The sequence below is a fragment of the Bufo gargarizans genome, chromosome 1, assembly GCF_014858855.1.
Source record: "Bufo gargarizans isolate SCDJY-AF-19 chromosome 1, ASM1485885v1, whole genome shotgun sequence".
In the NCBI taxonomy this organism is placed as follows: domain Eukaryota; kingdom Metazoa; phylum Chordata; class Amphibia; order Anura; family Bufonidae; genus Bufo; species Bufo gargarizans.
Window position 1 is genome coordinate 643,074,557 of NC_058080.1, and position 26,914 is coordinate 643,101,470.

At 42.7% G+C, this 26,914-nt stretch overlaps 1 protein-coding gene across 1 annotated transcript in view; it reads right to left on the reverse strand.

Annotated features, from left to right (window-relative positions):
- The window catches only part of ADGRV1 (adhesion G protein-coupled receptor V1), a 522,269-nt gene that overhangs the window by 244,926 nt on the left and 250,429 nt on the right, over positions 1-26,914 (reverse strand). Inside the window, 10 exon segments of the mRNA XM_044282697.1 lie at positions 5,524-5,673; positions 6,596-6,835; positions 12,946-13,165; positions 15,430-15,631; positions 16,669-16,817; positions 18,736-18,968; positions 20,576-20,761; positions 22,411-22,549; positions 24,318-24,441; positions 25,874-25,991. Of these exon segments, the coding sequence (XP_044138632.1) occupies positions 5,524-5,673; positions 6,596-6,835; positions 12,946-13,165; positions 15,430-15,631; positions 16,669-16,817; positions 18,736-18,968; positions 20,576-20,761; positions 22,411-22,549; positions 24,318-24,441; positions 25,874-25,991 (1,761 nt within the window).

Sequence of the window (26,914 nt, forward strand, 5' to 3'; positions counted from 1 at the left end):
TAACACACTATGCTATTATGGATTAAAATCCTCCAGGGCACACAAGGCCCCTCTGCTCACGCCAGCACATGTCCAGGCCCGTTTGAAGTTCAACAGTGACCATCTGGATGATCCAGAGGAAGCATGGTAGAAGGTCATGTAGTCAGATGAGACCAGAATAGAACTTTTTGGTATCAACTCCACTCGCCGTGTTTGGAGGAAGAAGAAGGATGAGTACATTGTCCCAACTGTGAAGCATTGGGGTGGAAACATCATACTTTGGGGGTGCTTTTCTGCAAAAGTAACAGGACGACTGCACCGTATTGAAGGGAGAATGGCGCCATTTATCACTAGATTTTGGCCAACCTCCTTCCCTCAGTAAGAGCATTGAAGATGGGTCGTGGCTGGGTCTTCTAGCATGACAATGTCCTAAAACACACAGCCAGGGCAAATAAGGAGTAAGAAGCATTTCAAGGTCTTGGAGTGGCCCAGCCCAGGTGTCACGGACGGTGTACAGGAAACAAGACAAAGCAACATGCATATATGACTCACTGGATCCAAAGCTAAGGAACCATAAGGGAGACCCCTGCACAAGACCTGAGACTTTCCCTGGCTGCTCAGCCTATGCAACGATCCCAGAGGTGGATGGTTGCATATCCACGTACCTCGACTATATAAACCCTGAACACCCTACAATAGTGAGGGGACACGATCACAAGCTCCCTACACCAGACACGGAGGGAGTCAGGGTCACCTGGGATCCAGCAAACAGAAAATAACAGATAAATGTTCAGCACTTATCTTTGTAGCAGACTGGAAAACAAGATCAGCATGCACACACACTCCAGGAAGTAGTATAAGCCGCCCAGTAATGCATTATGGGGCGGAATTTAAAGGGATGCAATCAGTCCAAGCACATGACAGCTGAGAGAGGCTAACGAGATGAGGAACTGAACATCACAACAAAGAAACTCAAGGAGGAGGTTCTGAAAGGCTTCTGTCAGAGCTTCTCAGCTGTCTGGTTGTGACAGTACCCCTCCCTCTACGAGTGGACTCCGGACACTCAGAGCCCACCTTCTCCAGATGGGACCTATGGAAAGCCCTGATGAGACGAGAGGCCTTAATGTCCATCACTGGGACCCACATCCTCTCCTCAGGACCATAACCTTCCCAATGAACAAGGTACTGGAGAGAACCGCGGACAAGCCGAGAATCCACGAATCCTAGAGACCTGAAATTCAAGATTCCCATCAACCATAATCGGAGGAGGAGGCAAAGGCGAGGGTACAATGGGTTGAACATAAGGTTTCAATAAGGACTTATGAAAAACATTATGGATCTTCCAAGTCTGAGGAAGATCAAGACGGTAGGCAACAGGATTGATGACAGACAGGATTTTGTAAGGCCCAATAAACCTAGGACCCAACTTCCAGGAGGGAACCTTCAATTTGATATTCTTGGTAGACAACCACACCAGATCACCAACATTCAGGTCCGGACCAAGCACACGTCTCTTATCTGCCACACGCTTATATCTCTCACTCATGCTCTTTAGATTATCCTGAATCTTTTGCCAAATAGATGACAAAGACGAGGAGAATCTGTCCTCATCAGGTAAACCAGAAGACCCCTCTCCTGAGAAAGTCCCAAACTGCGGATGAAACCCATATGCACCAAAAAATGGTGACTTATCAGAGGACTCCTGACGACGGTTATTTAAAGCAAACTCAGCAAGGGACAAAAAAGAACACCAATCCTCTTGATTCTCCGCCACAAAACAGAGCAGATATGTCTCCAGATTCTGATTGACGCGCTCTGTCTGGCCATTCGACTGCGGGTGGAAAGCAGAAGAGAATGACAACTGAACCCCCAAGCGAGAACAGAAAGCCTTCCAGAATCTGGAAACAAACTGCGTGCCCCTATCAGAGACTATGTCTAAAGGAATACCGTGCAATTTGACAATGTGATCAATAAATGCCTGCGCCAGCGTCTTAGCATTGGGCAAACCAGGAAAAGGGATGAAATGCACCATTTTGCTAAAACGGTCCACCACCACCAGAATCACCAGAAGCGGAGAGAAGAAACCCCAGAAATTGAATTTCTGGAACCGCAAACACACGTTTTTCCAGTTTCGCATATAATTTATTCTCCCGCAGGATGAGCAAGACCTGACGTAAATGTTCCTTATGAGGAGAAAAAATCAAAATGTCATCCAAATACACTAATACAAATTTTCCCATCAAATGATAAAAAATGCTATTCACGAAATGCTGAAAAACGTCTGGGGCATTCATCAAACCAAAAGGCATAACCAAATTCTCAAAATGGCCCTCAGGGGTATTGAAGGCCGTCTTCCATTCGTCTCCTTCTCTGACCCTGACCAGGTTGTATGCCCCTCTTAGATCTAATTTGGAAAAGACTTTAGCCCCAACAACCTGGTTAAACAGGTCCGGGATCAGAGGAAGCGGATAAGGGTCACGAATAGTGATACTGTTCAGCTCCCTGAAATCCAGACAAGGTCTTAAAGAACCATCTTTTTTCTTAACAAAGAAAAAACCAGCGGCAACAGGTGACTTTGAGGGTCGTATGTGTCCTTTTCTCAGACTCTCAGAGATATAAGCACGCATAGCGATCCTCTCAGGTTGGGAAAGATTGTATAAACGAGATTTAGGCAGTTTGGCGCCTGGGATGAGATTAATAGGGCAATCGTACTCCCTGTGCGGGGGCAAATCCTGAACTCCACTCTCAGAGAAGACATCTGAAAATTCAGAGAGAAAAGATGGTACAGTCTTAGTAGCAACCTCAGAAACAGATGTCGTGAGGCAATTCTCTCTGCAAAAGTCACTCCAACCATTTATTTGCCTCGCTTGCCAATCAATGGTGGGGTTATGTTTAGTGAGCCAGGGTAGCCCCAACACTAGAGGAGTAGGCAAACCGCTAAGGACGAAACATGACACATCCTCAACATGAGCATCACTCACAATTAAACGGATATTGTGAACTATGCCCTTTAATGATTTCTGAGAAAGTGGAGCGGAATCAATAGCAAAAACAGGAATATCCTTTCCCAAAGTGCGCACCTGGAAACCATGAGTTATTGCAAATTGATTATCAATGAGATTGACAGCTGCTCCACTATCCACAAAAATCTCACAAAAAATGTTCTTGCTCTCTAGCGCCACCCTAGCCGGCAGGACAAAACGGGAACTACAAGCAAACGGAAAACCTTCAATCTCCGCCTCAACCCTGCCAATAGTAACAGACGGAACATTTTTAAAAGATTTTTTCCTGTTTGTTTCTTTATTACTCCCAGAAAACTGCCTGAATCTCCTAGAAGGACAAACATTTGCCAAATGATTTATATCTCCACAACAAAAACAAACCCTCCCATGCGAGCTGAATCTTCTATTGTCAGAAGCAATCAACCCCAGCTGCATGGGCTTCTGCTCAGCAGGGGCTGACAGCGACCGAGACCCCTGCGCACAGAATGAGACCGCTGCACTGTCCTGGGACTGAGTATGACAGGAAGGGGACATCTCTCCTCTCTCTCTCTCTAAGACGCCTGTCAATACGAACGGCCTGAGACATAGCAGAGTCCAAAGAAATAGGCCTCTCATGAAAGGCAAATGCATCTTTCAATCCCTCTGAAAGACCATGGCAAAATTGACTTCGGAGTGCAGCATCATTCCAAACAGTATCAGCTGCCCATCTCCGAAATTCTGAGCAGTATATTTCTGCGGATTGTTTACCCTGGCATAATAGACGTAGTCTAGACTCAGCCAGAGCAATACGATCCGGATCATCATATATCTGACCCAGGGCTAAAAAGAATTCATCCACTGAACGGAGAGGCCGTGCCCCCTCCGGCAGCGAAAAGGCCCAAGACTGAGCGTTACCCCTGAGCAGCGATATAATGATCCCCACCCTCCGTTCCTCATCACCAGAGGAATGGGGAAGAAGGCGAAAATTGAGTTTGCAAGCCTCTCTAAAACGCACAAAATTCTCACTACCCCTGGAAAACGTATCCGGGAGCGAGATCTTAGGCTCAGAACAAACTCCATGAACGCAAGCTGAACCGGTCACTTGAAGCTGAGAAAAAGTCTTACGGAGATCAGCTACCTCCAATGAAAGACCCTGGAAGCGTTCAGCCAAAAGTGAAACCGGATCCATGCTTGAGACGGTTTTGGCGGCTTATAATGTCACGGACGGTGTACAGGAAACAAGACAAAGCAACATGCATATATGACTCACTGGAACCAAAGCTAAGGAACCATAAGGGAGACCCCTGCACAAGACCTGAGACTTTCCCTGGCTGCTCAGCCTATGCAACGATCCCAGAGGTGGATGGTTGCATATCCACGTACCTCGACTATATAACCCCTGAACAACCTACAATAGTGAGGGGACACGACCACCGGCTCCCTACACCAGACACGGAGGGAGTCAGGGTCACCTGGGATCCAGCAAACAGAAAATAACAGATAAATGTTCAGCACTTAACTTTGTAGCAGACTGGAAAACAAGATCAGCATGCACACACACTCCAGGAAGTAGTATAAGCCGCCCAGTAATGCATTATGGGGCGGAATTTAAAGGGATGCAATCAGTCCAAGCACATGACAGCTGAGAGAGGCTAACGAGATGAGGAACTGAACATCACAACAAAGAAACTCAAGGAGGAGGTTCTGAAAGGACCTTCTCAGCTGTCTGGTTGTGACACCAGGGATAAGCAAACTGCAGCTCTCCAGCTGTTGAAAAACTACAATTCCCACCATGCCCTGCTGTAGGCTGATAGCTGTAGACAGTCTTTGCATGCTGGGAGTTATAATTTTGCAACAGTTCGAGAGCCGCAGTTTGCCCATCCCTGGCCTAGCCAGTCTCCAGACCTGAATCTAATCGAAAATCTTTGGAGGGAGCTGAAACTCAATGTAGTCCAGCGGTCGCCCGGAAACCTGAAAGATCTAGAGATCTGTATGGATGAGTGGGCCAAAATCCCTGCTGCAGTGTGTGCAAACTTGGTCAAGAACTACAGGAAACGTCTGACCTCTGTAATTGCAAACAAAGGTTTCTGTACCAAATATTAAGTTCTGTTTTTCTATTGTATCAAATACTTATTTCATGCGATAAAATGCAAATGAATTATTTACAAATTATACAATGTGATTTTTAGGATTTTTTTTTGATTCTGTCTCTCACAATTAAAGTGTACCTACGATAAAAATTACAGACCTCTCCGTTCTTTGTAAATGGTAAAACTTGCAAAATCGCCAGTGCATCAAATACTTATTTCCCCCACTGTAAATTATGAATTGTTTCTGTTTTATTGGTTAGTTGACCAGCAGCGCTGGTTTTTATGTTCTCCCCGTGTTTGTGTGGGTTTCCTCCAGGTGCTCTGGTTTCCTCCCATACTCCAAAGACATACTAATAGAGACCTTAGATTGTGAGCCCCGTTGGGGACAGTGTGATGCTAATGTCTGTAAAGCACTACGGAATATGTCAGCGATATATAGTGAGTATAATAAAATAGTAAAACACCATCAGTACCGTAAGGATTCCTAGTGTCCCTTGAACTCTTTTTATAATGAGAGTTATATTTAAAGGGCCCTCAGTGGTTTCTGGTTCTGTATAGTTCTTCTTTAGAAGTGACTCAGCTGCAAACTGTACAATTCCATTTGGATCTCCAAATTTCTCTATCTATGATAAAGAAGTTAAAAAAAGCATATTGAAAAATACAGTTGATAAAACTTAGTAGGCCAGTATTTCATGAATTGCCCAATAACCTGCTCATTTCTAAACCCTTTCAGATTTTCTTTATAACTGCCTATTAGACATATCTCATCTTTGGTCAAATACTGTAATTTTCTTTTGGAAACTCAAAGAAATTACTACAATTAGTAACAATCATAATGCAATTTTACATTAGGAACCAGGACTTGTGCTATTGGATTATTTTAACAAACCCTCCAATTATGTTTTAGTCAGTGCTTGACTTTATGAGCAACACACCCTGTCCCTTCTGGTCAGCCAGTAATACTAGTGAGAAGGTCTTTCACAGGAAGACACTACTCAAACACATGGGAAAAAGTGTGCCAACTAAAGAAAAACGCACAATAAACAACAACTAAGAACAACTAACACCAAGAATCACTTAAAAAACTTTTTAAATTAATCTGATGTAATATTTCTCTGCTTTTATGCATAGTTAAAGGGGTATTCCCAGACTTTATACTAATGACCTATCCTCTGGATAGGTCATCAGTATCGTGGGGGGGTTGAATACCCAGGACCCCACCAATCAGCTGTTTAAGAAGGCAGCAGCGCTCTGAGCAGTGCCGTGCATTGTATAACGGATGTGCTTGGTATTGTAGCTCAGCCCCATTCATTTCAATGGCGAAGAGCTGCACCTAGGTCATGTGACCCATGAACATAACATCATAGAAAAAGCTGTTAGAAGGAAGATGCGCTACTGTGAACTGTGCCTTCTCAAATAGCTGATCAGCAGAGGTCCCAGGTGCCGGACCCCCCGCAGATGCAATACTGATGACCTATTCAGAGGATAGTTCATCAGTATAAAAGTATCAGAAAACCAATTTAGTAGTAAAATAAAAATTCTTACTGTTAGAGTCACATTTTTAGCTTTTGGATCAATCTCGGTAGTCCCACTTGCCACACGTAATACAACAATGAACTTTTCTTGGACTTCAATTTCTCCATGAGGCAGAACAGTTAGGGTAATTATCCTTAGTCCTCCTTCTCCATCATTGTAATGGAAAGAGCCATTCACAGGTTCGCCAAAGTCAGTATTACCTGAGGTCAAGATGGCTTTAGAGTTAGGCCCTAATATGTGCCACAAAATCTGAAAATAATAAAAAAAACTGTCAAATGCAGAGAAAATAAATTACTATTTAAACGTGGATTAGAAGCAGATGAACAATCTGACAGATTGCAGTTATAGCTAATCATAGTGAATTATTAATATTACAGAACAGGGGGAAACAGAATACACCACTGCATGGACATAAGTGGCGTCAGGTATGTACACCCAAAACTCAATCCAAGTTTGCTATAATTTTAAAAAATAAAATAAAGAATATTAGTCAAGTCTGAATAAGTAATCATGGGACATGATCATCATAAAGGCAACAATGGAAGCAGCACAACAGGGCAAATTTTATCAGATGACCTTAAAGTTGTTCTTCTAAAATTGCATAAGAATCAGGAACTCGCAAGAAGAATACAGAAGTAAGAGACAATCAGCAGTGTATATTTTTTTCTGAGCAGATGTCCTGTTTATTTGAAGATACAAAGTATGTAAATATCCCCCATATGATGTAGTGACAGTATGTTAAAGGGGTTTTCGGCAATTTAACTGAAACATTAAATTACTAGATAGGCCAAATGGTTCTTATCTGCCGACATATGTTTCTATGTTTCATCTGGAGGACTTGCTGGCTTTTTTTGTGAGTGGGCAGCAGCTTGCCAAGCACCTGCATCTGCTAGGAGTCATTTCAATTAGCTCTTATGGGATAATCCATTTGTATTGATGGTCTTGCTCCTAGAGGCTCATTTGCATATATTAAATCTTCATTTTTCTCAGCAACATGGACACATATGAACATGGAAACAACACAGATGACTTTAGCTGCCAAGAGCACATGCAACAAATCAGCCAGTTTTATAGGTACAAATCTGCTGACAGAAGCCCTTTAAGCCATAAAATGCATGCTCTCGTCATCTCCCACCTGGACTACTGCAACATCCACCTGTGTGGCCTCCCAGCCACCACTCTCGCTCCCCTCCAATCTATCTTCAACTCCACTGCCCGGTTAATCCACCTCTCCCTTCATTTCTCCTCTGTTGTTCCCCTCTGCCAATCCCTTCACTGGCTCCCCATTGCCCAGCGAATTCACTTTAAAATACTTACAACTACATATAAGGACGTCCACAACCTGTCCTCTCCTTATATCTCTGACCTTCTTTCTCGATACATCCCTACACGTAATTCCAGATCCTCACAGGTCCTCCTCCTCTGTTCTCCTCTCATCTGTTCCTCACACAATCGACTACAAGATTTCTCACATGCATCTCCCCTACTCTGGTACTTACTAACCCAACACATCAGGCTCTCCCCCAACATCTAAACCTTCAAGAGTAACCTGAAAACCTACCTTTTCAGGAAAGCCTACCATCTGCAATGAGCATGCTGCCACCACACTGCCACAAGAGCAGCCTATACCCTCACCTACTGTGTTCTTCCCTTCTCTTGTTGATTGTAAGCTCTTGCGGGCAGGGTCCTCTACCCCTCTGTACTAGTCTGTTAATAGTTTCTTGTTTATTGTATTTTTATATTCGTGTAAGGGTACTTTCACACTAGCGTTTTTCTTTACCGGTATTGAGTTCCGTCACAGGGGCTCAATACCGGAAAAAACTGATCAGTTTTATCCTAATGCAATCTGAATGGAGAGCATTCCGTTCAGGATGCATCAGTTCAGTCCCTCTCAGTCTCAAATCCTGAACACTTGCAGGAATGTATTAGTGCCGGTTCCGGCATTAAGATTGCCGCATTGACGTATCCGTTCTTCCGGTCCGCGCATGCGAAGACCTTTAAATCAGTGGAAAAAAAAAATACCGGATCCGTTTTTCCACATCCGGATCTGTCTAACAAATGCCATCTGTTTGTGTCCAGTTTGCTGGATTCGGCAGCCAGTTCTGGCGACGGAACTGCCTGCCGGAATCCTCTGCCGCAAGTGTGAAAGTACCCTAACCCCGGCTGGATGTACAGCGCCATGAAATTAATGGAATAAAAATTAACAATAATAATAATTTAAAAAATGTATAAATAAAGTTTATAGAAATGAAAAATGTATATTGTAAAATGTCCTTACGAAAAAAAAAATGGCTATGAATGTGAGAAGGGCTGGGGGGAGGAGGCCACGGGGTTTGACCTGAATTTCCTGATGGCAGTCCAGACTGATGCATATGAATACAGACCTCCCAAGTGTCCCTCTTTTGGAGGGACAGTCCCTATTTTGGACTCAAGTCCCTCTTTTGTCCTTAAATGTCCCTCTTTTTGATCTGAGGTATAGATTTCCATTATTACATTTACAATATTGATTAAGAAAATGTTTGTTTGGTTCATCTCTGTATATTAAAGCCTGCTTTGTATATTATTTCGTTATTTGATGCAATTAGGATTTTAGACATTTCTATATTCAGATCATTTTTGCGCTATTGTGCTCTAAGAAAACTATTAAAGTGTATAAATATGCAGGAAAAATGGCTTTTCACACAATGAACCATAAGTGTCCCTCTTTGACCGTCCAAAAAGCTGGGAGGCATGTGAAAATGAACATACCTGGCTTAATGTGGATAGGAATGGGCCAGGCCCCTGCATAGTCATCTTGCCTGGCCCTGTCACTCAAGAAGGAGAGGAAAGAAAGGAGGACGAGCAAGGGTGCACAGAACGTCTTGGCCCCGTCCACAGTACACTTTACAGTTCATTTACATATGGATTAAGCGACATAATGCTTAGAGAAAGACATCCCAACATTAATTCGAGCTAGTCCTGCATTGCTTTCTGCCTGGTGTAACAGTGACTTTCCTGGTAATAACATCCTGACATGTCTGTTTTAGTGCATACTTATACTTGCATTCTCCATGACATAGCAACTGTAGAGCAGTCTTTTCATATAACTAAATATTTTGCTGTTCCTCTGTTAGTCCTACTTTAAATGTAAGAATGAATTGTCAATTGGATGTAACTATTCCTTTTTTTAAAGGGTTTTGTTCCTGCACAGTCGGCCACGGCCAGCGCTGATTGGACAGTGTCAGACAGGGACACATCCTCATCTGGTAACACTCAATTCAGAAACATCCAGTAAGAATAACAGCAGAATGGCCAACAGAGTCATAAGAATAGAAGCCCCAGAATCAACATTTTATTATATGGCTTAAAAAATCTGCAAATCGCGGATCTGCAAGATACCAATGCGGCCTGTGTGCACCCCGCACTTTTTGCAGGCCCCATTGTAACAATGTTTATTCTTGTCCACTAACCGGACGAGAACAGGACGTGCTCTATCTTTTTTTGCAGGGCCGCGGAATGGACACATGGAATGAAATGAATGGGTTAGCCTCCGATCTGCAAAAAATGTAGATCTCATGTGGACCAAAAACACAGTCGTGTGAATGGAGCCTTAAAATATACTCAACATACTGTGTACGATTTTCAGAATCTTCATTTCTGAGGTCATGTCCAGCTTGTGATCTAATGCTTCTCATATACACACCTTCTATTGTCTGCGCTAAAATCAAATACGGGACTGTTTGGGCCGTAAGAGTTAAATACATTTTACTACACTTTACCCATAAACATACACAAAGCAGAGAGATTACAATCTAGCAGATGTCTAACTGACAACTGGTTATTTATCTCATGGACACACTTCCAGGTACCAGCATATAAATACTGCCTGGCTGACATGGAACATACCAGCGATTCCTGCTGTTTGCTTGATGAGAGGTGTAAAGTATCCCACTTCCTGAGCAGTGGGTATATTTATAGGATACCAGACTGTTCAGGAGTTATTCACTTCCCGTTGGTGTTCTTGGCACACCACACACCTCATATCCTTCACAGTATGTCGTAGTCATATTCAAACAACACATTATGTACCAGTTCATATATTCACACAATGCAAAATGTTTGTCCAAAAAACAATACATTATGTACCAGTTCATATATTCACACAATGCAAAATATTTGTCCAAAAAACAATACATTATGTACTTATGTTCACAAAAATATTTGTCCGGAAAAAGGTGCAATAATTTATACCACAAACCCTGTAGCCCTAGACTGCAAGATCACCATTTCAAAGTATCATGCATAAAGTATACACTGCTTGTGCAGTGTTTAATTTTAAGATTACAATGCCCCCCAAAATGCCCAGGCCCCTCATACAGTTTATACTTACCCTGCTCCCCGACACCCGCATCGCTTCTGATGGCCTGCTGCATCTCCCTGTCGCGCGGATCAAAGCATCAACCGCGATGCTAGGGAGGCTCGTTCCCATCGCGGCCTGCTATTGGCTACCCCCTTCCTCCCCGTCACCGGTTGTGACGGGGAAATGCAGTGGCGGCCGTGTGGACATCAGAAGCGACTCAGGTGCAGGAGTAGGCTAAGTATAACCAGTATGAGGGGCCTGGGCATTTTGGGGGCATTATAGGGGTTGGATAACCCTTTTAAAGGGAATCTGTCTTCAGATTTGTAGCTATGAAACCGGCTGACCTGTTGCATGTGAGCTTGCCAGCTGAAGGCATCTGTGTTTGTCCCATGTTCATATGTGCCCGCATTGCTGAGAAAAATGATGTTTTATTATATGCAAATGAGCCTCTAGGAGCAACGGGGGCGTTGTCATTACACCTAGAGGCTCTGCTCTCTCTGCAACTGCCGTTTGATTGACAAGGCCAGGCAGTGAAAACATCATCATATCTAGCCCTGTCAATCAAAGTACAGGGGGCATGGCAGTTTGGCAAAGAGAGAGCTGAGCCTCTAGGTGTAATGACAATGCCCCCGTTGCTCCTAGATGCTCCTTTCCATACATTAAAACATAATTTTTCCCAGAAATGCACACACATATGAATATGTGACCAACACAGATGCCCTTCAGCTGCTAAGTGCAGGTCGGCCAGTTTGATAGGTATAAATCTGCTGAAAGATGCTATCATGACCGGCGTGCCGATCACATATGTGATGCAAAGGGAGGGAAATGGGAAGGCCCTGTCCAAGGGAGAGGGAAAGGTGGTAAACCCTAACTCACCTTGAGGCTGGCACCTGACTGTCCTGACGTCCCTAGACGGGTTCGTGACCCGTACGCCGATCACGTGCCTAAACCCTGGCTTTCCCTAAGATGAGCCCTACGTAGTGAATAGGGCGGTGGGAACACTAGTCCGCACCACTAACACTAAAGGAAAACACCAAGGAGAGGACAGACAATACAGACAAAACATATAGTCCCAGTTGGGCGACAACAGCGGACAACAAAACCCAACAGGGATCCGGAGGGTAACGCTCTGGAACAACAACCAGGAATCACAGCTCCAGTGGGTCAGTATATAAATCCAGGCAGGAAGCTCTATATCTGGCAACCAGAGAAGTGGGAGAGGGGAATATAAGGAGGTTGGGAGTGCTAGACAAGAAACAGCTGAGGAGAAGAAGCTACGGATCCCTGAGTGAGCCAAAAAGGATTGCAAGGCAAACCCAGAAAGCTACCATTAAGAAACAGCACTATCTTTAGACATAGAGCACGCAGCCACCCGCTGAGACTTCCTGACCCCGGAGTCAGACGTGGCTCTTGACACCCTCGTGACAGATGCCCTATGAAGAGGTGATCCCATGCATAAATCATGTAATACCTGACCATTTCTTTCTACCAAAGCTAGACCTGTAACATGGATCCATAGATCTCCCCAGTGATTACTCCAATTGCTTTGCTCAATTTTCTCCGAAGATGCAGATGAAGGATAGAACTAAGCATGTGTGACCCGCTCATTCAGCTCAGTAGCAGGACGTGCTATACATATTGGACACCAGTTGGTGCCTTAGTAATGTAAAGGAAATATCTGGCAACTGGAGCATTTTTGTACCAGAAAATAAACTACAAAGGTAACAGCATTTTTCATTTTCAATTATATTAAATAACAAGTAGTTTTGGGACAGCTTGTTTAAATCTGAAATAATTCAATTGGATAGCCACTCAGCACTCCAAGATCCAAAGATGTGTGGAGATCAGACAAGCTCTGCAGGCCTCTTCATTCTTGTATTCGATGGGGTTTAGAAGCCATGGACAGCCAATGACATCTTGTGAGACATCTCATTGATGTACTATATACGGTAAGCGTGAACTTTTATGTTTAATCATATAATTCATACATTAGTGGGAAGTAGCAGTGTCTACACAGTACCTGAGCTTCTCCTATATGTCCACCGATTCTCTCCAACATCAACGATATGGTTACTGTCACATTCGGGTTGGGGAGTGTTATCTGACTTTGGTTGAGGAACCTCACAGCTCCATTGGGGGAGTCACTTTTAGCTATTGTAATCACGGACACAATGTGCTGGCCCAGAATGGCTCCTCCACTCGCTCCCACCAGGCGAATCTCAAACTGCTCAGCGAACTCACTTGAATAGGAAAGTAAAACCCACGATTGTTAATGACAATAAAACAATAGCAATGGTAGATTAGCTATATCTGACAGCTCTGTTTCCATTATGCTTAATAAATATATTACAAAACACGGTGAATGACAAATCTTCTGTATTCAATTATCGTCTGCTTCGATTTATACTGCTAGCTACATCAATAGGCTGTTGTAATAATGATGTTATGTGTGCAGAGCTTGAGTTGTAATGATGTCACAATTACACCTATATGTGTATTCATGGTGGCTCTCTGGGTCCGGACGAATCCCAGTAATTTTGCAAGATCTCTGCCGGACCCCATTATAGTCACTGGGGCCGGTGGGCATTTCAGTAACATCCAGCAATGCAAGATCAAGAACAGAACAGGCTGTTGTATGACGGAACTAGTAACGGCAGTGTGAAAAGAAAGTCACTAAATCACAATATTGCATGCTTATTTATAGGCTGTGCCTTATTGCCATGAGGTCACAACAGAGTGCAGGTTTTGGTAGCTTGAGCTCTATTGTGTTAATGTCACAATAAAGCAACACACCTCTTCATGCAAGGAAATGCCTTGTCCAATGGATCGGTAAAAGACTGAAGTTCCAGCATAAAACAGAATTACTGTGTAAAAAATCATAGCTGTTACTGCGGCCAATCATATAAAAAAATTCTGATCCACACATTTTAGCAAATTGTAGCAGTTAAGATTGGCATTTGAATTTCTGCATATGATTGGCTACCAGGGGCGGACTGGGAACTTTAAATCGCCCCTGGAAAAAAATCTAAAAGTGTTGTAGGCGGGTCTAAATTTATAGTAGATGGGGCCAACACAAGTAGGCGGAGTCAGCAATACCATAGTGCAGCACAAACTACCGCCCCTGCAGAACTAAATACCACAGTACAGCACTGGATACTGCTTCAGAAGCTGTCCTTCTGTGGTGGCCATCAATAGATGCAAGTTGTGTCCTCCTCCAGCTGTCGCTAGTTAAGATATGGAGCCATGAGCACCTATGCCCCACTGCAGTATTTAACTGCATCACCGTCTTAAGGACAGCTATGCAATTGAACTTAGGAGGGCAGCCACCGGCCAGTTACACGAGTACCTGATTTTCCCAGCATTAATTACAGTTGAGAGGATGAGATCATTATATACTTGGCCAGCAGGCATCAGCCCACAGATAAACTTCCCTGTAGGGTCTGTGGGCAGTACGCCCCTGTTGACTGCAATAAAATATATGTTTTATACACTTGAATCTTCTGTGCTTGACCCTCATGCTCAATGCATATTTATATGAATGGCTCCGTCGTTACTGTATGCTGCCAGGATCTGTGTGCCTCTGCCAACTAAGCTTTATATCTGTCAAGATGTCACAGGCTTTGGTGTGATAATGTCACAATAGCTTGTGTAACAGTTTATTGTGATGTCACAATACAGAGTGTGTACATATAATGGCTACACACTGCCTCGGTGTTCTCCATGATTAAGTAAGTGTGTATGTATTGACTAAGCTGCACTCTGAAGGTGTCACATAAGACTGCACTGTACTGTTATGTCTATTTGTACAATGTGCCCTATTGTACAAATAGACACATGTGCGTCTTCAGGTTATGCTTTGTTCTGATGATGTCATAATGCTATATGTGTATTTAAAGGCTGTACTCTGTTGTGGTGGTCTTTTCTGTGTATGTGAAGTAATAGGCTGCCATCACAGAGTGTTTTGTGAAGATAACAATAGTGTCTTTTTGTGTCTTTATAGGCTGAGTTTTATTGCAGTGTCTTAGTAGTTTGTGCTTCTGCTTGCAAAAAATGCAGATCGGATGTGGACCCAAACCACGGTTGTGTGCATGATATCCCAACAGTGTGTGTATGTGTGTATTTCAATGAATAAATCCACTTTTTGTGTTGAAATAGTTAAGCCTTCACAGGGACTTGTGAGTCCTTCTACAAATGGTTGGGGTGCTGTCAGATGGCTCGTCTATCACATCCCCCGAAACTGTGTCCCCTCTTTACACACCCAGCCCATACGGTTCTATTTTATATGTAAGAAACAATAACATGAACAACATTGCTGGTCTATTCATTCTGAGGTTCACTGCTGGGAGTCAATATGCTGTTGTGATAACTGGTCAGGAGCCATATGGTTTCATTTTGTTAATGAAGCTGTGGCCAATGTCCATCCAGAAAAGAATGCTGTCATTGCCGCAGGCTGTACAATACTATGTGTGTATACATGCTGCGTGTTTGGCTGTGAATGTCTTACCTTTCTTCATCATCAGTAATCCAGATGTTGATAAAGCTCCTATTTTGTCCATGTTGAAATGTTACTGAAGTGTTAGAGATTTCATAGTCAACACCACTGGGCAAAGCGGAAATACCCAGAGAGATGAAATCAGCTGTCACGTATCCGTATGCACCTTGTAACCTCAAAACTGGAATCAATAACGTTCCTATATCTTCTTCCACTGCAAAAAAATGTATAATACTCAAAAGTTACGCAATAAAGTCTGCAATTTACATATAGAACAGTGGGGGTCATTTACTATGACACACGTCATAAATGGCAAGTTTGCGACATTTTAAACGCCATTGCATGTAAATTTAAGTGCAAATGGAATTTCTATGCTGCTCTCCCCACTTTCTCAAAAGGGGTGCTGCAGGGGGGGCATGGTGTGGGTGAGGCCATCAGACCCCTGTGCATTTAATATCATTTGCACCAGTTTTCTGGAGTAAATGATGACTAAAATCTACACCTGCTCGCTCAGGCTGCAGGAAGATACACTGAGGCCTCTTTCACACGAACGATACAGATTGTGTCATGTTGCGTTCAGGGTGCGTTCATTGAAACGCGCACCATTTTGCAAGCAAGTTCAGTCAGTTTTCTCTGCAATTGTGTTCAGTATTTCAGTTTTTTCCACGCAGTCAGTTTTTCCACGCGGTCAGTTGCAATCAGTTTTGATGTGTTTTTGACGTTTTGATGTGTTTTTCAGATTTACAAACATCTCCTAGCAACCATCAGTGAAAAACATCAGTTTTTCATTGAAGCCTCATTCACTTCTATGGGGCCAGGGCTGCGTGAAAAACGCAGAATATAGAAAATGTCACGCAACGCAGAAATGATGTGTAAAAAAAAAAAATGTGCTCGTATGAAAACGTCCTAAGTGTATTATGAAGCGTGCACCTCGTCACAAATTAAGGCCATCCTCCATGTAACAAGTGATATGAACACCAAAGTAGCACACATCGATCTTTGAGAATTGACCCACCAATGTATGAAATGAAACGCATATTTGATACTAAAATCAGTAACATTTTCTTATTTTTCTACAATCAAAAATGTCTTTACTAAAAACCGATCAGTTGAAAATTGAGCCTTGTGTGGAAGAATGTATATCATCCTGTACTTAGTATAAGCAGCGCATACTGGTTTACATCTAGAAAAATAATCTTGATATACTAATATAAGAATAAAACAGAATATTTAAGTAAAAGCACAACTTACCTTGTAGTGAAACAAACTGTGGATCAAACTCTACGATCCCTTCCGCATTATCGTTAATAAGAATAATGATTCGGATCATCGAACTGTCCCCTATTATAGGCAGTTCATCAATCTGGAGTCCGTTCTCTCTAACAGTATGGTCATAGCCCCTGTGTAAAAGTCATTAAAAATAAACATGCATGACAAGTATTGGGGCAATTCAATTCATACAAAACTATGAGAATCAAAATAGCAGTATCTAGAAAGTATACCTGTGTGGACTGCACACAGTGTAGTTACGGTACGGTTTGGGGGAATTTTTCATTAAACGTCCAAACTGGACAGATAAAAGAACCTTTACCGTATTCTGTGAACATACCACAATTTTGCTATGTGTAGAAGGAATGGTTCCCACATTGCAGTTATGTTGGCTTTTGTTTTAGCGTAATCCAGGATTGTATCCAAAAATCCTTGCAGGATATAGACAACAGGGGAGGTACTGGCTATCCTTGAAGAGACCAGTGGCATATGGAGATTTATTGGCAAGGTTCAAAGTGAAAAAGTATTTTAAAAAGCATCTCTTAGAGAAAGAGAACTGTCTCGCTGTTGCCACCTACATTGGGAAAAAGTCTTGTTAAAAAGTCAGATATTGGCTTTCAGTATGTGGCACTAGCAAGATGGCTCTCTTTCTCTGGAAAATACCAATCTGCATATTATGTTCCCATGGGGCATTGCCAATAAATTTCCATATGCTGCTGGTCTTGTTAAGGAGAGCCAGTATCTTCCCTAAAGGTGGATTTACACTGCCCGATAATTGGGAACGAATATTCCTGCGAACGCTTATTCCTGCCAATCTGCCCATCTAAATGTGCCGGCGATCACCCAATGAACGAGCTCGTTCATCGGGTGATCCTGTCGTTCATGCAGGCAAACCAATCATCATTTTTGGGCAGTAGATCATGTGGTCTAAACAGCGATCTGCCGCCCAGAAACAATGATTCTGTATAGGAACGATCGATTGCAATACCGATCCCTCGTCATCATACCGTGAAGGAGATCGCTGCATGTAAATGCAGGGGTCTCCTCCACTGAACAAGCAACCAACTGTCGGGAAGGAACGCTTCCTTTTTCGACAATCGGCTGTACATCAGAGCATCTACAACACACCTTAGGGTACTTTCACATTAGCGTTATTCTTTTCCGGTATTAAAATCCGGTAAAGGGTCTCAATACCGGAAAAAAACGCAGCAGTTTTGTCCCAATGCATTCTGAATGGAAAGCAATCTATTAAGTATGCATCAGGATGTCTTCCGTTCCGTCCCTTGTACGGTATTTGACTGGAGAAAATACTCCACTTGCCGGCATTAATTTACATTGAAATGTATTAATGCCTGACCCGGTACCAAGTGTTCTGGAAATTGCTGCATCGCCGGGTCCGGTTTTCCGGTCTGCGCATGCTAAGTTCTTTCTAGCTTTGAAAAAAATGAAATACCGCATCTGGTATTCCGGACGATACCAGAAATACGGATCCGGTATTTCAAAGAATAAGTCTAACGGATCCGGAAAAAAAAGATATCCGCTTGCATACGGATTTCCAGATCCGGCAGGCAGTTCAGGCAATGAAACTGCCTGCCAGATCCTCACAAAGCTACTGTGAAAGTACCCTAAAGCCGCAAAAAGCACATCTCAAACAGCCAGCTAGAATCCTACTCCATTCTGATGAGGGACAGGCTCTCTACAGATGTATAAATGGATTGGCTAATTTCTCACATTCTAAGGCTTGTTAAAGTGTCAGACATTGATTGCTAATAGGTGGTACTAATAAGATGGTTCTCTCTCCAAGTCCCATCACCACTGTGAGGTAGGTATTGTATATCACTGTAAAGTTCACACATAGGCTGGCCCTGGAAGGTCAACTTCGTCCATTTCGGCAGTGGCAACAACCTAGAACACTTCCAATATATGTTTCCTTGAGGGGCCCTGAACTGAGATGCTCCCCACTTATGTGGGAGAGGGTTTTAGAAGCTTATCAGTTACTAGCTATCCATTGTATGTAAAGGTAAGGGTACAAAGTAAAGTTTATATTACCTTCCAAGAAGGGTCACTTCTGTGATGATGATGAAAAAATCTTCGGGTCCTTCTGGTAATAGATCATTTTTAATTTCTACAGAAACACTTTTCATGGTTTCATATGGTCCAAACACAATTTGTCCTGAATTGTCTGTGTAATCCAAATCCCTTTGTGCAGATCCACTCTTGGTTTGAAATTTGAGCTGGACCTCTCCAAATGTACCACCCGAACGAGCGATGGTAGCATTTACCTTTTAAATTGTTAACAACAGAAGTACATTTAGAAATAAACTTTTGGAATTGTTAAACAACAGTGATGTGAATGCTGCATAATGAAGTTGGGCTTAGATCAAGAAAGAAGTCCAGAAGTAGGCTAAAACAGCACAAGAGATACTGGGCGACATCCCACAGAGCTCCATGTGTTGTGCCACCATCATCATCAAAAATTTTATTACACACAGAGGCATGCTCGTCTCATTTACCATTTTCTACGCCTGTTTTAGGTGTAGAAAATGGTCTAAATGTTAGACAACTAAGAAGCCGTCTTGCTATTAGAAATGGCAGTGGCCGGCACCTCTTCATGACTCAGACAGATTCACCGCCAGGTATAATGGTTATTAAGTGTCTAAAATGATGGTCTTAATAAATGTGCTCCTATATCTCTGGCTTGCTCAAGACAGAGGGTTTGGAGTCTCACTACGCTGCACTTTCTCTGCTCTGAGTCCTATCTGATGGCAGCAAATGAGGCAAAACTTCTTATCCCTTACCCTGGGTTCACACCTGAGCGTTCTGAAAGGAGCGCTCTGTATGCGCGATTGTACCGGCGTTTACAATCGCGCATACAGAGACAAGCGAACGCCCATTGTCGCGTGTTCCCGAAAGTCTATGTACGGAACGCGCGACAAAACGCCCCAAAGAAGCTCAAAAACTTTTTTGAGCGTAGGGCGTTTTTCAGCGTGTTCAAACGCGCTGTAAAATGCTCAAGTGCTAACCAGGGCCATAGGGAAGCATTGATTTTCATGTGTTGAGCGTTTTACAGCGCGTTTCAACGCGCTGAAAAACGCCCTACGCTCAAAAAAGTCCTTGAGCTTCTTTGGGACGTTTTGTCGCACGTTCCCGTACATAGACTTTCGGGAACACGCGACAATGGGCGTTCGCTTGTCTCTGTATGCGCGATTGTAAACGCCGGTACAATCGCGCATACAGAGCGCTCCTTTCAGAACGCTCAGGTGTGAACCCAGGGTTAGTGAATTTCTATGTGAAGCAGCTGCAGCCTTTCTCCTCTGCCTCCTGCTTGTTGTAGGTTACTCCTTCCGTGCTTCTAAGAGAAGGAGGAAGGGCATAGCATAGAAATACCCTGGAGATTCTGCACACCCAGATAGTACAGACAGGTAGTATGAGTCAGGGGAGTTGTATAACTCTGCAGCTAATCATTGTATGGACTCGTCCTCTATTTTACAGCACTACAGCTATCTTGGATACGGCATATATGATATTTTAAGTAACACTCTGGACTTGTAGAAACAAACAGGGCAACAAAGAGGATGCTGCTTGATAGAGGGGAGCAGTGTCTGAGATTTTCCTTTTGGTAGAAGATAATGCTATCCTGAAGTTCACAGGAAGTCAACCATACAGGAGAGCAAGCACTGGACTGGCAGTCAGACTGGGGATCACATGACACAGATGTCCATAAAGAAAGGATTTAACATGTATGGATACAACTACAATTATATGTGTCAAAATTTTGCTGGACTGCAGCTTTAAGTAAAAAGTAGAAAATAAAAGTTTCATGAAACGTTAAGTTACAGGAGACAAAATTCATATTTATATGACAATCAGGATGTTTATGGTTATTTACCCAACTAACATCTTCAGAAATTTGCAGCAGTGTTTGTGAAAACTGAAATTTTCCATATGGGAGATCGCTGGAAACCATGGTGATATTGGCAACTCTAGCTGATTCATTTATTATTCCTCCTTCACTGATTTTACTTAGACGAAACTGATAGTAGCTTTTTTCCTCTGGAGCAATGTCATCAAGAGCCTAAATAAGGGAAATAGAACATAAAGGAGGAGAAGAGCTGTAGGTGTAGCATCAAAGTTTATTTCCAAGTAGCAATTATGTGATTTTCAGTGATAAGGACACATTGAGGTAGCACATGATAATGTTCTCATTAAATCAAAGGGTACATTTCAGCAGCTAGGTTGGAGCCAGGGAGAGCACAACAAATATACCTTTTGCAAAATAGTAGGAGCAGTGTGAATATGTAATTTCGTTTTCAAAGGTTCTGCTCCTGCAACTGTCCAGAAGGTGGAGCTTTACTGTGAAGCTGCTCTACAGCTTCCCCCCTGCTCTACAGCTTCCCCCCTGCTCTACAGCTTCCCCCCTGCTCTACAGCTTCACCCCTGCTGTAGCATCCAAACAGGAGACCACTGCAGCTGTCACGCAGAACAGCGGGGCTAAGAAGTCCTGCTCTTCCAAGTCCATACCTAGCACTGTCAACTGTTTTGTATGGTCAAAACTACTTGCAGACTCGATTTGTATGGTCAAAACTACTGGCAGACTCGAATTGTATGGTCAAAACTACTGGCAGACTCGATTTGTATGGTCAAAACTACTGGCAGACTCTGATCTGTTATCAGATTTATACCTATGAAACTGTCTGTGTGTTTGGCAGCTGAAGGCATCTGTTCATATGTTCCCGCATTGCTGAGAAAAATGAAGTTTTAATATATGCAAGTGACCCTCTAGGAGCAACGGGGTCTTTGCCATTACACAGAGGCTCAGCTCTCTCTGTAATTGAAGTGCCTTCTGACAGTACCAAGCAGTGAAAATGTCATCATGTCTGGTCCTATCAATCGAAGTGGAGAGGGCATGGCTGTTGCAGAGATAGCAGAGCCTCTAGATGTAACGGTAACACCCCCATTGCTCCTAGAGGCTAATTTGCATATATTAAACCATAATTTTTCTCAGCAATGTGAACACATGTGAACATGGGACCAACACAGATGCCTTCGGCTGCCAAGAGCACATGTAACAGGTCAGCCAGTGTCATAGGTACAAATCTGCTGAAAAATGCCCTAAATGGTAAAGTCTCTACTTTTCTTACCTTAAATGGAGTCTGCCAGTAGTTTTAACCATACAAAACTGCTGACAGTGCTAGGTAGGGACTTCTTAGCCCTGGTGTTCTGCTGTAGTGGTCTCCTGTTTGGATGCTACAGCTGTCACTCAGAGCAGAGGTGAAAGGCTGGTGCCATCAGCTGCCAAGCGCACCAGGTGTCAGTTAGTTTCATAGGTACAAATCTGCTGACAGATGCTCTTTAACTGTGAAATGGTGGCTATAATATTCATGTAGATTTTCACTATTTAGCAGCATGAAATGACACTGGACAATGTAATGTCTGCACAGCGAATAAATACTAATCATTTATATAATCAGTTCACCATCTCCACAGGATAATCAGGAAGATGTAAGAACTCAATCTAATTATAGAAAAAAAAATGAATCCTACTGTGCAGACTCAATGTGGAAGTCTACTCTGTGATAGAAATAATCTGGTCTTTTTTTGTAAAGCCTACCTTTACTTTTCTAATGGGCTAATGAATATTAAAATACTGAATCACCTAAATGATAATGTGTAGCACACTACATGATATGTATATATAGTTATTCCACTGAAGATATAACCCACCTGTATAATGACTACGGCAGCAGACTGCCTGTCTTTCAATGTCAACATTCCTGATGTCTCTGCAAAGTCATTAGGGTGGGCTGGAGTTATGTTCCAGTACACTGTTACGTCACCGAAAATTCCTGGACCACGGATCAGACTATGGGAAAGATATTTGATAGCAGAAACAGTTATTCCATTTCGTCAAGCCAAACACATTTATGCCTTGTAAACACGCAAATTATGCTTAAGCAGAAAACTAGAATGACCTCATTGCCCCATGTAAGACGTTGCCAAGATTCATTTTGTGCTGTAATTTAACAGTGGAAAAAGTATGATCTTGCATTGTCATAAATGTTGTTTGGAAAGGTCCCAAAAATAACAGATTGAAATGATATTATGTATCTGCTAAACAACAACCAGAAGCATCAACTGATAAACATTTCTCTGCTTTGGATGCCATACCTACACAGGAACATGGTGGCAATGGGATTCTTGGATTCAGGTAGGTATCATTGATGTCCAAGAAAGTTGTATAATAAACCTTGTTGTTAAATGAGACATTTGACAGTGTGCCACAAACATTGGGCAATAGATGGAAATACATATTGAAGAATTTCACTTAAAGGCTCCCTGTCATTTAAAAAAAACTCTGACATATCAAAGAGAACATCATAGAAGCTGTGATGGATGAGTGCTGTGACCTCACCACTCGCTAGAACTAGGTGGTTGTAGCACTCTACTGAGTAGTTAGCGTCTTTGTTTTTCAGCTGCTTTAAGGCTCATGCACACGACCGTATGTATTTTGCGGTCCACAAAAAATACAGATGACGTCCGTGTGCATTCCCTACTTTGTGGAACAGAACAGCTGGCCCCTAATAGAACAGTGCTATCCTTGTTCTGTTTTTTTGCGGACCCATTGAAATGAATGGTTCCGCATACGGACCGTATGCGGAACCATTCATTTCAATGGGTCCGCAAAAAAACTGAACAAGGATAGCACTGTTCTATTAGGGGCCAGCTGCTCTGCTATTGTCACGGACGTTCCCGTGGCAGGTACCAGGAGATCGGAGAGAAAAGTTCACTGTGGATCTTATTGTGGTTGTGTTTTGGTGAATGCCACACCCCTTGCTTTAGGTGTTGCTTGTTGGTAAACTACCTTTCCCATAAGTAGCCGCTTCTCACTCTTGGAGGTGCGGTTTATAGATTTTCTTCCTGCCTTCTAACTAGCTGGTCGGTTGTACTCTGGTGCTTCTGGAGTTGCCAGTTTTCTACTTTCAGATAAGTCTTGTCTGTTCTTATTGTTTTGTGTTTGTTATATTCCCTGTTGTTTGTATCTGGGCCTGAGACAGACTTCCATTTGTCCATCTGGGGAGGAATGGGTTGTCTCTGGTCCTAACCTCATTCCAGGGCCTTATAGGGATATAAGGGCCTAGGTATACAGCATATGAATATTCCTACCTTCAAGGTCTATTCATATTGATAGGTAGTTAGGGCCCGGATTAGGGTTGTTTAGGAGGTGACCTGTTTCTTCCCTAGTTTCCAGGCCCAGTTACTGTTCCCCTTACCTCCTGTGTTCAGTGTGGAGTTTTTCCCCCACACTGATCGTGACAGCTTTTTCTGCAACTACTGCACCCTCTCCACTTTACTCACAGGGCCAGGTAAACGATATTGAGCCTGGACCTGTCAATCCTAGTGCAGAGGGAGTGGCGGTTGCAGAGAGAGCAGAGCATCTAGGTGTAATGACAACGTTCCCGTTGCTCTTAGAGGCTCATTTGCATATATTAAAACATTATTCTCAGCAATGCAGGGACATATGAACATGGGACCGACACAGATGAATTCAGCTGCCAAGCGCACATGTATCAGGTCAGCCAGTTTCATAGGTACAAATCTGCTGACAGATGCCCATTAAGATATTATCATACCTGATATGAGCTGTTCCATTATAGTTTGTAGATGGTTCACCAATAAGGACATGAAGGGATGAGGGTGCTATCCCAACCACACCAGAAGCTCCAACATCTCCAGCAATAACAACAGTGGCTGCTCCTGAAATGCAGTATGAGAAATTGTAAATATAATATTACATGTCAAAGGACAAAGCACACAACCAACTTTGTGATAAGCGTTATGTCTGCATGAAATGTGATCTGTAAATACTCTTTTAACCCTTTCCCTGCCAAAGACATATTTCATATGTCCTTGCAGGGTGGTGCTTTAGTAGCTAAGGATATATGGTAGTCCTTGCTACTAATGGCTATATCTCAGGCTGTACAGCAGCCAGAGATATGAGCAAGGTCTTTTAAAGCAGGAAAACCGCCAGAGATACAGCTGGAAATAGAGCCCTGAATTGAGAGCTGAAAATACCTGCAGCTCTTACTCCCAACCAGATTTCTAAATCTTGGGCTGTACTGCAGCTAGCATTTAGTTTTGTCCAAAAAGTCTTAGATTCGTATCTGTTATACAAGCCTGAGATCTGGCAGATTGAAATAACTCCCTTCTCTTTAGCTAGCTATGATCTTAGCTAGTGTGGATGGAGGGGCAGTGGTAAAGTACCGACAAGCTACAGAGAGAGGACAGACATAGATCCTCCTCTCCCTACATACCCGTACATGGCCACAGGGGAAGGGTAACTTGGACTTCTCTGCATGTTATAAACCTTCCTCTCAATATAATCCAGGAGCACACTTCATCTCTGATTGTCATGCCTTTTTTTTATGGAGTAAGATGATCAATACCTGCTCATCTAGTCACGCACCCTCCACTTCCCCCTTACATTCTAGGTCATTTATTGACTTTACTGATGCCATGACCTAGACATTAACAGCATCTGGACACTGGAGTCAAATAAATCACAGCAAACACTTGCACCACACACACAAACATCACTAAGGTGTACATTTTACACTGCATCGCTGTCCATATACAATCATTAGAGTAAAATATACTGACCACTTTTTCTGTGAGACTGTACCTGTTACTACTACTACAGTAATAGAGAAAACGAATAACACTAAAGAGGAATATCTACTGTATTAAGAGTTGGGAAAGATTTTCATATTTTCATCAGTCAGAAAACCCATTTCCACTCACTGAATCCCTCCATGAACAATCTTTGTCAATTGTTGTTCGTTAGTTTTACAAAAAGAAAACAGTAGGGACCTTGTTCAGGCAGGTGTAATACAGGTGCTTATTTGTGTCCCTATTTGTGTAGACCTATTGGAGGTATTTAACAAGTCCCTTGCACTATAAAACTGGTGGTGCCACGTCAAAAACGTTTCCGCAAACCACCTTTTGCACAAAAATGTGTGATTTTTGCTGCAGCAGTTAAGATATGAGGCTGACCATAATCTTTTGATAGCTATCGGCTGACCCCACTCCCATACACATGAATGCTGGTGTTCTAAACAGTGAGAGGAAAAAATGGCGCTGTCAGAAACTTCTTTAAAAGGATCAGGCATGTTGAAAGCATAAGCTTTACCATCTACTGGGGAAATGACGGAATACTCTGCTGACACCAACTGAACTGTGAATCTTTCTTCTCCCTCAAGTAGGCCATCCTGTATTGCTTGGATTGTGAATGTTTTTTTGGTATCGCTCTGAAAAAAACCATAATATATTAATAGATCATGATTAATAACAAATCTAGCATAACCAGTGTTTTAGTGTGGTATAATCAGTCATTACAGGGACAGCTGGAAGTACCTGCCCCATGATGAGTCTAGATGCCCTCAAATGTAATGATTTCAAGATAAATAGGCAGACAGACAGACATCAATAGGAATTCTTTGGTCTAGTGACAGAGCTATATAGGTCAATTATGACACCACATCCTATACAGGGAGTGCAGAATTATTAGGCAAGTTGTATTTTTGAGGATTAATTTTATTATTGAACAACAACCATGTTCTCAATGAACCCAAAAAACTCATTAATATCAAAGCTGAATATTTTTGGAAGTAGTTTTTAGTTTGTTTTTAGTTTTAGCTATTTTAGGGGGATATCTGTGTGTGCAGGTGACTATTACTGTGCATAATTATTAGGCAACTTAACAAAAAACAAATATATACCCATTTCAATTATTTATTTTTACCAGTGAAACCAATATAACATCTCAACATTCACAAATATACATTTCTGACATTCAAAAACAAAACAAAAACAAATCAGTGACCAATATAGCACCTTTCTTTGCAAGGACACTCAAAAGCCTGCCATCCACAGCCTCCCAGACACTGTTCAGAGAGGTGTACTGTTTTCCCTCCTTGTAAGGCCCCATGCACACGGCCGTTGTTCACAGCCGTGTGCGGGCCGTGGAACCGCGGCCTGGATCCCTCCTGAGAGCAGGAGCGCACGGCGTCACTGGTTGCTATGACGCAGTGCGCTCCCTGCTGCCGCCGCAATACAGTAATACACTGGTATAGATCATACCAGTGTATTACTGTATTGCAGCGGCAGCAGGGAGCGCACGGCGTCATAGCAACCAGTGACGCCGTGCGCTCCTGCTCTCAGGAGGGATCCA